Here is a 13,171-nt window from a genome sequence, read left to right on the forward strand (position 1 = left end):
AATATTACTTATTTATCAAATTATCTGATTAAAGATTAGATCAATTGCTCCTTCAGAGCAGATTTGTCATTAATTATATTCTCTAACTACCCACTGTTATTGGTCCAGTTTGAAGAATCTTAAACATACTACACTATTGAAGATTAAAAATAAAAACTAAAAAAATAAGATCTCTCTAAATAAAGCCTTTGCCTTAAGTTTAAGACAATAAAGAGCCTTTGTTGGAATTGTTGGCTTCTTTTGAGAGCTGACAAGCCGTATCACTTCCCAGGCCTGAAAATAATTTGGCTTCTCACAACAAAATAACATTTTTCTGTTTGTTGCTAAGCATTTTGTTGGCATTTTTGGGCCTTTAATTTACAAAATATTTCCAGTGATTAATCTATATTGGCTCGTTTTTCACTCTTTAACAAACATTTATTGCATACCCATTTTTTTTTTTTTTTGCTAGTTTCTCTGCCAGAGATGGGGAATGCACTGGTAAGTGTGACTCTCAAATCTTCACAGATCTTTTTTACCAGTTTAGTTAAATTATTTTCATCAGAGTAATGCTATTCTACAGTTTCCTAGAATGAGATTTGGCTCCCCCTTTTATTTTTTTTTTAATCTATTCCATGGATTAAATTTTTGACTCTTGACACTTACAGTTGTGTGGTCTTATTTCTTCATATTGAAAATATGTATGAAATTCCCATGCTGTTTTGTCGCAGGTTAGTTTCAAGAATCAAAAAAAAATGTTTTTACTATCATTGTCACCAATATTGTTGTTACTTTTACATATATTAATTCTCTGTGAAATAGAGTGCCTATAACTAATCTCTCTGGTTATACCAGAAGCAGCATTTTATGTCCTTTGGGTCTTAGGTGAGTTTGAGAATGATTTCCAATGAGATACATACAAAGCAGTTGTTCTATTATTTCTCCTAATTCTGACCAACATGATGCAGTGGCTAAGAGCATGGACTCTAGAGCGAAACTGTTCAGGTTCAATTCCTAGGTCTTAGGAGGCCTTGAGCAAGCCAGTGAACTTTCTTTAAAATGAAGATCACAATAGTATCACTAGTAATTATTAATAATAATACCATAAAAATTAATAAGTGTCTTCACAAAATGCTTTTGAGTATATTTATTACATTCCTGAATGATGCTACAATGCCAGTACTTTAATATTTTGGCACATTATAAATGAATTTCTAGTCCAAATTTTGTATCCTGAATAGTGAAAATTTTCTCTATTAACATTATAATCGATGTATGACTATTATAGTAGCTTACTTTGAGGTCCGGGAATAAATATGGAATTTCCTTTTTGCATTGGTTAACTCTCTGGGCCACGACTACTGTATAAGTTCTGGAATCGTTATGGGCTTAAGTCTTTCAAATTTGAAAAAATAATAATACTTTTTATTTTCTTTGAAAATACAGACTTCTATGATATGGCAACAAATCTAAAGAGTTATTTTTTAGAGATTTATTTCTTTTAGAGAGAGCAAGAAGAGGGTCATAATGGGAGAGGGAGAGAAAATCTTGAGTAGACTCTGCTGAGCGTGGAGACTGATGTGGGATTTGATCTCACGACCCTCAGATCATGACCTGAGCCGAAACCAAGAGTTGGATGCTTAACTCAGTGAGCCATCTAGGTGTCCCAACAATGTTAAGCTTTATCAGGCTAGGTTATCTGATGAACTGACCAATTTATAGCATTAAATATTGAAATTAAAGTACAAAAAGTGTGCTGATAAATTTCATTCATCAACTTAATAAGAACTTTATTACAGAATTAAGGTCATTTGAATTATTATTTATTTCACAAATTAAAATAACATAAAATAATTAGCCACTTGGTATCCATGTTAATAACTTCAGTGTGCTGATTAGCTTATCTTTGGAGTTCTTCCAGACTGAGTGGTGTAAGAAAGTTTCCATTAGAATTTAAAAGGAATAAAGGGAAAAGGAGAAAAAATGAGTGGGAAATATCAAAAAGGGAGACAGAACACGAGAGACTCCTAACTCTGGGAAAGGAACTAGGGGTGGTAGAAGGAGAGGTCGGCGGGGGGTGGGGGTGATTGGGTGACGGGCACTGAGGGGGGCACTTGACGGGATGAGCACTGAGTGTTATTCTATATGTTGGCAAATTGAACACCAATACAAAATAAATTTATAAAAATATAGAATTAAAAAAATTTAAAAAAAGAAAAAAGAAAAAGAATTTAAACAGAAATGGGTTCTGTTGAAGATGATTAGTCAGTGCGCATTTAAAGACATTCTGAATTGCATTTTATCAATCAAATATTATAGTGCCTTGATTAGCTTATTATTAATGTATCTGCAAAATATTAGAGGGTCCTTGTGATGGAGAAACAAGTGTGAGGCCATCAAAGGAGATTGGCAGATCTGATTTCATTGAAATGTCTTCTCAGCTTGTCAAAAAAAATAATTATAGAAATAGAGAAGAAGACTCTTACTGCCAAAGTAGAGATAGGATATTTTTATTCAAAAAGATGGAGCTGTTCTCTGTCAGAAGCTTAAAATCTATGGAAAGGATCCTGAAGTAACGTGTGGACGAGCGGGAATTTGTTTACCAGCAAAGGATAGGAAGTATGCACCTCAGATTAAAGGCTTTATCTTGCCCTCACTTCTCAGAATTCAACCCGAAGTAGAGCATCTATGAGGTGTTCAATAATAAAAGTCCAGTTAAAAGTTAACGAGAAATTATGAAATGAAGGTGAGTAGATCATGTATGAAAGATTATAACCGTTTCTGTACCTACATTAGGAGCTCATTCACTGAATTCAAGAGGATACTGAGATTTAAAGGAAGCCATCCAGGATATTGAGATTTAAAATATATGCAACTAAAAATAATAAAATAAATAAAATAAAATAAAATAATATATAAAATAAAATAAAATAAAATAAAATAAAATAAAATAAAATAAAATAAATGAAACTGCATCAGATAAAGTGTTCGAAGGAAAACCAAAGGAAAGGTGTCCAGGCATCCTAAAAAGTGAAGGGAAACTAAACGATAGGAACATCTTAAGAGGGTTATATGAAAGCGTATGGCATATGGTTATTATTCACAGTGATTTTTTGGGCTGCTAGAATCAGAATGAGCTACGTAATTAGACAACCTGTTCATAATTACTACTGTGATTGACATTATTTGAAGCACATTCATGATCATTCCATAAGACCCAGGATTATCATAATTAATGGAAACAGGAATGACTAAGTGATGCTAACTCATGGCCTATCAATACTGCTCTCCTTCGGAGGTTCTTGAGTAAGTCTGTGGGAGGCTCATAATTCCGTTGTATGTGATGCAGGCCATTGTGTGTTTTATCTTAGCACTCTCCCTCTGCCGTGCCACATTTTGGGTAATATTTTGAGACATGAGACATTCAACTTGGATGTTACAAACAAAACGTAAGGCAGCCAAAGGATGTGGTCACGGGAGAGACGATTTAACCCATTTTCTTTGTGTTAGTCACGTTTGAGAATATAGCAGTTCATGGAAATAGAAACCTGTGCGGGGGCTTATTTGGGGTTGTAAAAGGCTTATAAAGTCATGTAAGATGGGCCTATAGAAATATAATTGCTTTTTTGCTTTATGCATTGAATAAGGCGTCTTAGAATATTTGTGTATTGGCAGGGGATAAAATGTGGCTGATAGTTAAATAAGAACATATAGAAATTATTTTAGTTACTTATTTTAAAGCTTGTGTGAAACCCCAGAATAGTGTTCTATCAATAGAGATCTTCCTGGATTATTGTGTTCATGTATCATTTTCCGTTAAAGGTTATGTAAACAAATACAGAAGTGGAATTTTTCAGTATAGCGCTAATGGTGATTATTTTAAAAATTATTCTTCACTGGCCCCTGTGTCTGTGTGTTTACACAGGTTTGATTTTATTTTTATTTTTATTTTTTTTTCAGGTTTGATTTTAATGTAAGTGGATTGCTTTAACAACCTGCACAAGAAAATGATTATTAACATCTTGGGCATGTGTATCCTAAACATGAGATTTGAAAATGTTAATTTTTAAGATACATGGCTGTAGGGAAGCAACATTTATTTTCACTAGCTCTTGAGTTTTATTTCATCTATCCCTATGATTTAGCTGTCTCTAAAATGTAAATTAATCAGCTAAATAATGATGTGATATTTCACAAGTACATTTAGCTAACTTCCCACTGAGTAAAGTTTGAAATATCTTTGGACATTTTAGAACTTAGTAAAAGTAGGTGGACAGGGCAGCCCTGGTGGCTCAGAGGTTTAGCGCTGCTTCAGCCCGGGGACTGATCCTGGAGACCCGGGATCGAGTCCCATGTCAGGCTCCCTGCATGGAGCCTGCTTCTCCCTCTGCCTATGTCTCTGCCTCTCTCTCTCTCTCTGTATCTCTCATGAATAAATAAAATCTTAAAAAAAATGTAGGTGGACAATATAAAATTTCAGATCAAATTCTTTTAGTATTTTAGGAAACTCAGAATCCAAATAATTTCTAGGTTTTACAAATATGGCATTGTGTTATTTGTTTACAAAGATGGTAATTGTGAAGTTGCGGAGATACCAAATCACATAAATAAAACCTGATTAATATTTTTCAATATATTTGCTTTTCTTTTTTAAATTCTTGATCATATTCCCCTGCTTTACCCTTTGCTGTGGTTTGAATAAGTCACAGAGAACAAGACTGAAAAAAAAAAAAATGAAAACCCAAACCATGTAAATAAAGCTCTAGCCCTCGCTCTTGCTTATGGAGAAAGGGGCTCAGATTGGTAAAGCTTTATGTGGTATTTTGCTGAACTGATGAAATCTTAAAAGTATTTCATGGTTGGATAGATTTTCAGAGGGGTAAAACATCAATAACATACTTATTTCTTCATGTTGATTGATCAATTGAGGTTGAATCAACTTGGTCACAGATGCTGAAAGTATTTCTCTCTAATCTCATAACTTTCTCTCTAGTCTCTACTTTCTAGTACTTATTTATGCTACTAGTACTTAACCCGTCAGGTGGCATTAATGATTTGTACGCTCAACTGTCTCCTTCATCGTAGTGGGAGTTGCTTGGAGTCAGGAATTAGATTCCTCAGCCTCTGAAAGGATGTCACGTATACAAAATAATCAGTAAACGTGTCTAGAAGTAGATTGCATCGTCCAAATTTTTTTTTTGTCAAATATTCTTAGTGATTTGATTCCACGGATTAGAAAAGTGCCTTTATCTATATCCAACAGGATATTATTGTGAACATTAAGTATTGGAATAAGACACTGCTTTACACACATCAAAATACGGAAAAAGGGAATATTTGTGTCTGTTTGGCTATCTGCATATGTATCTGCAGACCTGCCTACATATTCCATGCGGCCTTTGTGTCTAAATCTACAATGAATTCATACATCTTGGATTTCCAAATAAATCATACCTTATGGATCACCATTGACCATCACAAGGTTGAACTAGATTTTACAGAAATAATTCCTACGGCGTCTTGAGATTGCCAGGGTCATGTCCATACCGTGTGTTCTTCGTGCATAATTACATGCCATTGTCCCACGTTTGTTTCTGGTTGCCCCTCCCGGCAGTCGGCCTTCCACTCTTCACAGTCTCCCTAAATGCGGGTCTAGTGATGTCACCCCACCACTGTAGCTTCCCAACCTGCTGGCCTGGCTCCTGTCCTCCTCTCTGTGATGATCACTGGGCATCCACCCAATTTTATTCCCTGCATTCCGTCATGCAGAACTCTGTAGCCCCCCAACAAGCCGTTAAATCTCCGGTGCTTTTCCAAGATACCCTTTCTGTCCAAAATGCTGTTTTCTGCTGTAGCTATCTAGAAAAGTCAACTCATCCTTAAAGATTCACCACCGGCCGTCAGCTTAGAGGCCTTTCCTGCCTTCCCCGGGTGGAGGACATCACAGCCTTCATGCGGGCGCACCGTGTACTGGACCTGCTTCCCCTTGGACACGCAGCAGGTGGTTTTTGTAATATTTGTGTTCATCTGTGTCTCTCCCATTCCTACCATAAAGTCTTTGAAGGTCGAATCCATGTCTCCGTATCCTTTTTATCTTCAGATCCAGACATACCATCTGGGATATAGCAGGTGCTCAATAAATATTTGTAGAACAAATTCTCTTATTTAATCTTTGCAACCACATCTGTTTACAAATGAAGGTGCCGAAGTCTAACAAATACCGAGTAACTTGCGCAAGGTCACGCAGCTAGTGAATGGCAGATATTCTACTTGTGGTGTCGGGCGCTGCCGTCCACTCCGCAGGAGCATGCCTGTCTCATCTCCCGGGGACACCAAGGAGCCCTTTGCATCCATATTCATCCTCCTGGAAAATCAGGTCCTGTGGCTGCTGTGATAGGACCCTCCTCTGCCCCGAGGATTGTATTCCCCGCTCTGGTTCTTCCTGGGAGGACCTCCCCGCCTGCTGGAACTGACTCAGCCTTGGCTGTCACCTTCATCCTGCTGATGTACCTGACTTTCCTTGATCTCGATCCAGATTGTGCTTTGATATATATATAAATATATATTAAATATATTTAATATATAATAAATATATATTCAATAAATATATAAATAAATATATATCATTTAATATATAAATATATATTTATATTATTATATTTATATATAATATTTAATAATATATTATAGTCATAATATATTAAATAATATATAATATTTATTTATATATTAAATGATATATAATATTATATATTATATTAAATAATATATAATTTATATTTATATTTATATAAATATATATCTATATATAAATAGAACTATATATTTTGATATTTTATTATCTGGAATATATATATGTATATTAATTTTTTATAATCTGGGAAAAATATATTTTTTCCTTCCTGGTGTCAAAGTGTCCGCCTCGTATGGCCCTTCGCTAGAGTTACTCGGACTTCCCGTAGGAACTTGCTGACACCCTTGCCCTTTGGTAGTGCCCCGTCTTCCTGGTGCCCACCTGGCCCGTGGCTGCTGGCCCTTCAGGGTGGACACATCCAGGTGGGACTGCCCTGAGTTGGCAGCTGGAACCTGCCAGTGCAGCTAATGCCACAGCAAGCGAGCTTAAGGCCTCCCTTTGCAGATGCCACTAATTATCAGTCTATGAAACGCTAATATAAGAAATAATAATAAAAAGAAATAATAATGAAAAGAAAGAAATAATAATAAAAAAAAGAGTAGATTCTGAGATCTTGCTTCTGCTTTCATATGAACTGCAGCCTCCTGCCAGAGGGCGTGTGGTGTGGGCCCCCTAGATGCAGGCCTTGCTCCCGCTTTCCCAATGCGTCTCGCTTTCTGGGTGTCTGCTGTCCCCTTACCTGCCCCAGGTCCCGGAGTGGTCCTTATAGCTGGCCCTCCAGTGCGGGCCTTTGCTGCTCCTCCTCTTCTTCCACTAGATACCCCCCCAACCCTTTACAAAATGCCATTGAGGCATCTCTTGATCCTTCCTCTCCATCACCTGCCAAGGGGACCGGGACTCAAGGTGTCTGCGCTGGCCGGTTTGTCATTCCAAGGCTGCCACGGAACGCCGGCCCTGCAGCAGCACCTGTCCCCTAGGTTGTCCCTCGACCCCCTGAGTGCAGTAGCCGCTCCCTGTCCCCCCCCCCAATACGTCAGGCCACCCTGGGCACCACAGGTCAGTCATTTCCCTAAGACACTACTTTTACTATGTCATTCTACGTGCAGCTGCCCATTGATTAGGGCCAAAGCCTTCTACCTGATGGTTGAGGAGTCACACACATGAGCTTTTTTTATTTTATTTTTTCTCCATTTTACCTGCTTGGATTTGTCCTTTTCCTTTTTGTTTTTCTTTTTTTTTTAAGATTTTATTTATTTATTCATGAGAGACACAGGCAGAGGGAGAAGCAGGCTCCATGCAAGGAGCCCAATGCAGGACTTGATCCCAGGTCTCCAGGATCACGCCCTGGGCCGAAGGCAGGCACTCCACCGCTGAGCCACCCAGGGATCCCTATTTGTCCTTTTTCAAAAAGCTGTTTCCCTCATTCTCCTAAGTAACCCGTCATCCTTCAACAACCCACTTTAATGTCACTTCCTCTGCGAAGCCTTTTCTGAACTAACCAATCATTTCATCCTGTGTGTTTTAAAACATCCATCCTATTATAATACACTGAGCTGTTTGTCTTTCTCTTGCACTTTTAAGTCCTTTAAGGTCGGAAACCAAGTTTCTGTCGTGTATTTCTCCCCCAGACACAGCATGATCTCTGGCACAGAGTGGGAGTTTAGTACGTATTTGTTAAATGAATGAATGAGAAAAAAATAATGCAGGCTTTCTTTTTTCCCATGTGATATTCTCAACTCCGAGTTTATCCACACTTTCTTTACCCATCTGAAAAATCTTTTCACTCTTCTCCGAAAATTCAAATGTATTTTGGAAACAGTCCAATATGAAACATCTATTCGCCATTATTTGACCTGTTGGAACGTAGACACATAGGCGACAACTCCAAGAAAGTCTGTAGTAGAGCAGAAGGGGCTGTTCTTACTATTAACGTGGAACTTACTCGAACAAATTTAAGTCCCACATTTTATCTTATTGTGCTGCTTTTGGAAAGTGACAGGATAGCTTAAAGTGGTGGCCTTAAAATCTGAACTAGAATAAAAGCTAACTTTTTAGCTCAATTTGCTATTCCCTACCCAGGGAGAGACACACAGACCCACATGCAGCTTTAAAGTTCCTTCAAGGGCCAGAACAAATTCTACTTCTCCCGTTAAACTTTGCATAAATAATTCCGTTTTACAGTATTTTTCCCCCCTCAGATTTCCTTTGGCATTTCTAGCGCATAAGAGAAAAAGCATTATTTTGTTCACTGCATCCAACCATTTTGTTTGATCTCTTATCTCGCATCAGAGCCAGGATTTCTTTAACTTTATTTTGAAACTCTCAGGGTCTCAGGTTGACAGTAGGCAATTAATCAATACTTTGTAATTGTTGCTGTTACTATTATCATGGAGGACGAAGGGGGAGGGCCCCAGCAGGTGACTGTCAAGCTAAGATCATCTTTTTATTTTATAGTGACACAGGTTTTTTATAAAATATTAGCACCTTTCCTCCTGGAAACTCTTTGTAGTTTTGTGCAATTGGGTTTGCCTCTGGCTAGAATTTTCTTTTTTCTTCCTTAATTTAAAGTGTTCTCTCTTCTGAGTTTTGTGAGTGTTCTTTGGCCAGGCTTTGCTTTCTTCTTCTTTTTCTTTTTTTCTCCTCTCTTTTAATCTCTTTTAATGCTTTATACCCCCCTCAATTACACAATGTCATTCTCTCCAACCGTTTAGAAAGGAGTCTTTGCTAATGACTCAACATTACTAAATTTAACCACTTTCTTGAAATTCTACTGATGAGGCAAAGGTTTGTTTTTGTTTTCCTCTACAAGCGTGAAGCAACACACCATGTATAACTTATATTTCCTTAAACAAGAGAGTTTCATTTTAGAAATTTTTTACCTTAAGTTTCACATTTGGAATTACTTAGCCATTTACTTTATATCATGTAAAAAATCACACGGCTAGCAAACCAACATATGTGCACTAAATGTTCCTATCGATCGGTATACATTTATCGGTGCTAAATATTAAAAATTAGGATTCGTAAAAACAGCGTTTTAAACTCATTTTACACTGTGGTTTCAACCAGAGATTTGAGTTACGTAATGGAGCAGGCAGTCACTATTTAAAGAGTTGAATATTCTATTTTGTTCAGAATGAAAACCACATCTTCAATTGGAATTTCTTATCAATAAAAGTGTTCATTGGTCAAGTTGAAGTGTGATGATGCATTCCATGTTCCCACCTATTAATTTCAGTATCAAATGGTTTTAATGTGCATTTTTAAGTTGAATGAGTAACAAGATTGCTTGCCTGCTTAATAGTAACATCAACATTTTTTAAATTTTATTTTGGAAATACACGATTTTCTCTCACTCTCTCAATCTAGGCCATCTGTCTGTCTTTTTATTCTTAAAATTTTAAGTCACAAGATGCAACTTCACTCTCCTTGATTTGTCTTGAATTGAGAACTTAACTTGAGAAGAAATACACTATTAATTTATGTGATATTTGTCAAGTCATTGTAAGTTTGAACTTCTTACCATGGAGCAGACCTCTGGGACCAGTCCGGTCCCAGTTCAGGGTGATGGAGTACAGGCCATGGTGTGAAACTCGCACTCTTCCATCCAAAAAAGGACTGAAGAGATTAGATCTATAGTCCACAAGAGCATATAGTTGGCTTATAGCATATAGTTGGCTGGAGAACTAATTAAATTATTGATTATACGTACTAAATCATGGGACAAATGATGAAGTAAGACGCTTCTCGAAAGCCATGTTTAAAGAACGCACATATACGCCTAGTTAAGTATCCCTTTCTTAGCATATTTATTCTCCATGTCCATTTTTGTACAAATACAGGATTGGTGTACTCTCAGCTTGAAATTACAACTCACTCAGAAATAACATGCTGTTTATCTGCTGGCACAAAACTAGGAGTCTCCGGGAGTGAGTTCAGAATTAGCTATAGCAATTTAAGAGTTGCAGTCTTTAATCTCTGTAATGATGCTCCGCAGGTCCCAACTACCTAGGGGCTACTTAGCCCTGTTATCTCTTGCAACTTCTTTATTCTCGCCCTACTCCCCCAGTGAAGGCAGGAGGCCAGGAAGACTAATAGCTGCCAGCATTTTTGTTACCAAAACCCAAGCTGTTTCTTTAAAGCAGGCTTCTTAAAATGACAAAGAAGTGCTTTTTTCTTTACAGTTCATTTCTGACATAACAAACCAGCTTTTATCAGAGCAAATACAAAGATCTAAACATCACACAGAATAGAAGTTTTAGGATTTTGTTTGTTTGCGCAACCTGATGCTAATGGGTTAGTAACACCTGTTGATCTCCTCCTTATGTTCATTATCCTGAATTCACATATATATCCCCAGATATTATAGCTTTATCACTTTGCCTTTTGCTATTTGTTGTGGTCTCCTGAAATTCTTTCAGAAAATAAATGATGTGTGTGTGTGTGTGTGTGTGTGTATATATATATATCTTAGAGAGAAAATAACATGGGGGGAAGCAGGGAAAAGTGGATGGATCAGCGAGAGAGAATGAGCTGTTCCAATGGTGCTACAAATAAATGGTATAAATAGCAAAATGACACTGGAAGCTGGAAATGTAGTTATTATTCCTATATTGAGCTTAACTAAAAAAGGTGATTTGGGACTGGAATTGTAGGCTTGGTCCTGTAGTGCACACAAACAAGCTCGGTCTGTTTCATTTATGGCCCAGCATCTGAATCTGCTTTAACCACTGTTAGAGCACAGTCTGATGTTTTTAAATCTATTTAAGGCCCATTGTAGCCCATTGATTTTGTTTCATGTTGTGCTCAAATCAACCACTCTCATTTTAGAGTAACTTAGAGGCTTTTTTTTTTTTTTTTTTTTACTGGGTTCTCTTTGGAGTTCAGTCTCCCGACGTGGGCTGCCGAACATCACCAATCAAGGAACATGCATTCTGTTCGCGTTGTCAAACTCATTCTGCATAACCATGAACCACCTATGATATTGCCCCATCTGCTGTATTGCAGGAAAAACAGAGGTTTCTGACGGATGTCCTGCATGAAGTAATGCTGCTGGACGGCTTGGCCAGTTCCCATCCAGTATCACAGGAGGTGCTACAGGCAACAGATATTGACAGGGTGTTTGACTGGATCGCCTATAAAAAGGTGGGAATAGATAAGACCCAAGTGCCAATTGGATATTTCACTGTCCCTAGGCAGCCAAACTATTTCACGCGAGATGTATTCTTCTCTCCCTCCTGGCAGGTAGAAATGGACCGAGTCAGAAAACATAGACTTACTAGCTTCATGTCATTTTTATGAGTTAGGGCTTTGCTTTATAAATCAGTAAGCTGGAGATGAATGTTTGCCAAATAATGCATAGAAATGTTGGACGTATTAATGAATAGATGTTTGGAGCCTTGATATGAAATTGCTGTACAAATGGTGTTGTGTCATTGTCAGTTTTTATTATTATTAATGAGAGCTGACCTAAAAGGTGATAAATTATGTGTCATCAGTGCCCCTTCAATACTTAACTTATTTTGGTTGGCTGATGCAAATGGGTGTAGGCAGTGACATATGCATTTTATAAACATTATTTAAGGAACATTTAGAGAATTAAACATCTTTCTTGGATAATAATCATGAAAAATGAAATTTTAAAGACTAGACTTTGACTGACAAAGATTTTGGACTGATGACTAGACGCAGAAATAAGACACACTCTGAACTTTTTCCCATTGTTATGTGGATTAAGATTCTTCCTCCTGTTTATATCCCTTAGTCGTTCTAATTTAGCATAAGTATATACATCTCTTTGTTTAATATTCAATAGCTACTTGGGAATTATTAAAATAGTGCTAAAGTCTGTTCATATTTGGTGTAGACTAAATTGCATTTATTGGGATTTCCATGTACTTTATTGATTTACAAATGTTTTAAGTTTTTTAAAACTGTTGCTAATGTTTTTCTGGAAATATTCCTTTTTCACCTAGAGGTCAAATAATGATTCATCAGGATTCCTTGGTACCCCAATTTGAGTATTTGGTTTTGTACTCAGCAAATGACTATCTCAATGGTTATTAGTTAATATTATGTGCTATAATATATGTAAAGGTACACATTGTGTTAGAAAATACCTTTTCAAGTCACTGATCATTGCATTGATTATAAAAGGGTTTTTGAGGACTTAGAAAAATAAGTGGAGGTATAGAACCATATTTAAAATATATGTTAATATATTTATGTAAAATATCAGCATTTAAAATATATATTAATTTTTATATGTGATATTTTTTTCCTATATGCTTTTTAAATTCTTTATTTAATGGAGTTAACCCATACTGTATTATTAGTTTCAGGGGCAGAGTTTAGTGATTCATCCGTGGCATATAGCACCCAGTGCTCATTACATCAAATGCCCTCCTTAGTGCCCATCACTCATTTATCCCATCCCCCCAACAGCCTCTCCTCCAGCAACCCTCAATTTGTTTCTTAGAGTACAGCATCTCTTATGGTTTGCCTCCCTCTCTATTTTCATCTTATTTTATTTTTCCTTCCCTTCCCCTATGCTCCTCT

At 36.9% G+C, this 13,171-nt stretch overlaps 1 protein-coding gene across 1 annotated transcript in view; it reads left to right on the forward strand.

The window, feature by feature from the left end:
- TRHDE (thyrotropin releasing hormone degrading enzyme) overlaps nucleotides 1-13,171 on the forward strand; it is a 368,540-nt gene that overhangs the window by 208,090 nt on the left and 147,279 nt on the right. Inside the window, exon 6 of the mRNA XM_025476583.3 lies at nucleotides 11,621-11,758. Coding sequence (XP_025332368.3) covers nucleotides 11,621-11,758 — 138 coding nt within the window. The remainder of the gene's footprint in view (nucleotides 1-11,620; nucleotides 11,759-13,171) is intronic.

The sequence above is a fragment of the Canis lupus genome, chromosome 10 (genome assembly GCF_003254725.2).
Source record: "Canis lupus dingo isolate Sandy chromosome 10, ASM325472v2, whole genome shotgun sequence".
In the NCBI taxonomy this organism is placed as follows: domain Eukaryota; kingdom Metazoa; phylum Chordata; class Mammalia; order Carnivora; family Canidae; genus Canis; species Canis lupus.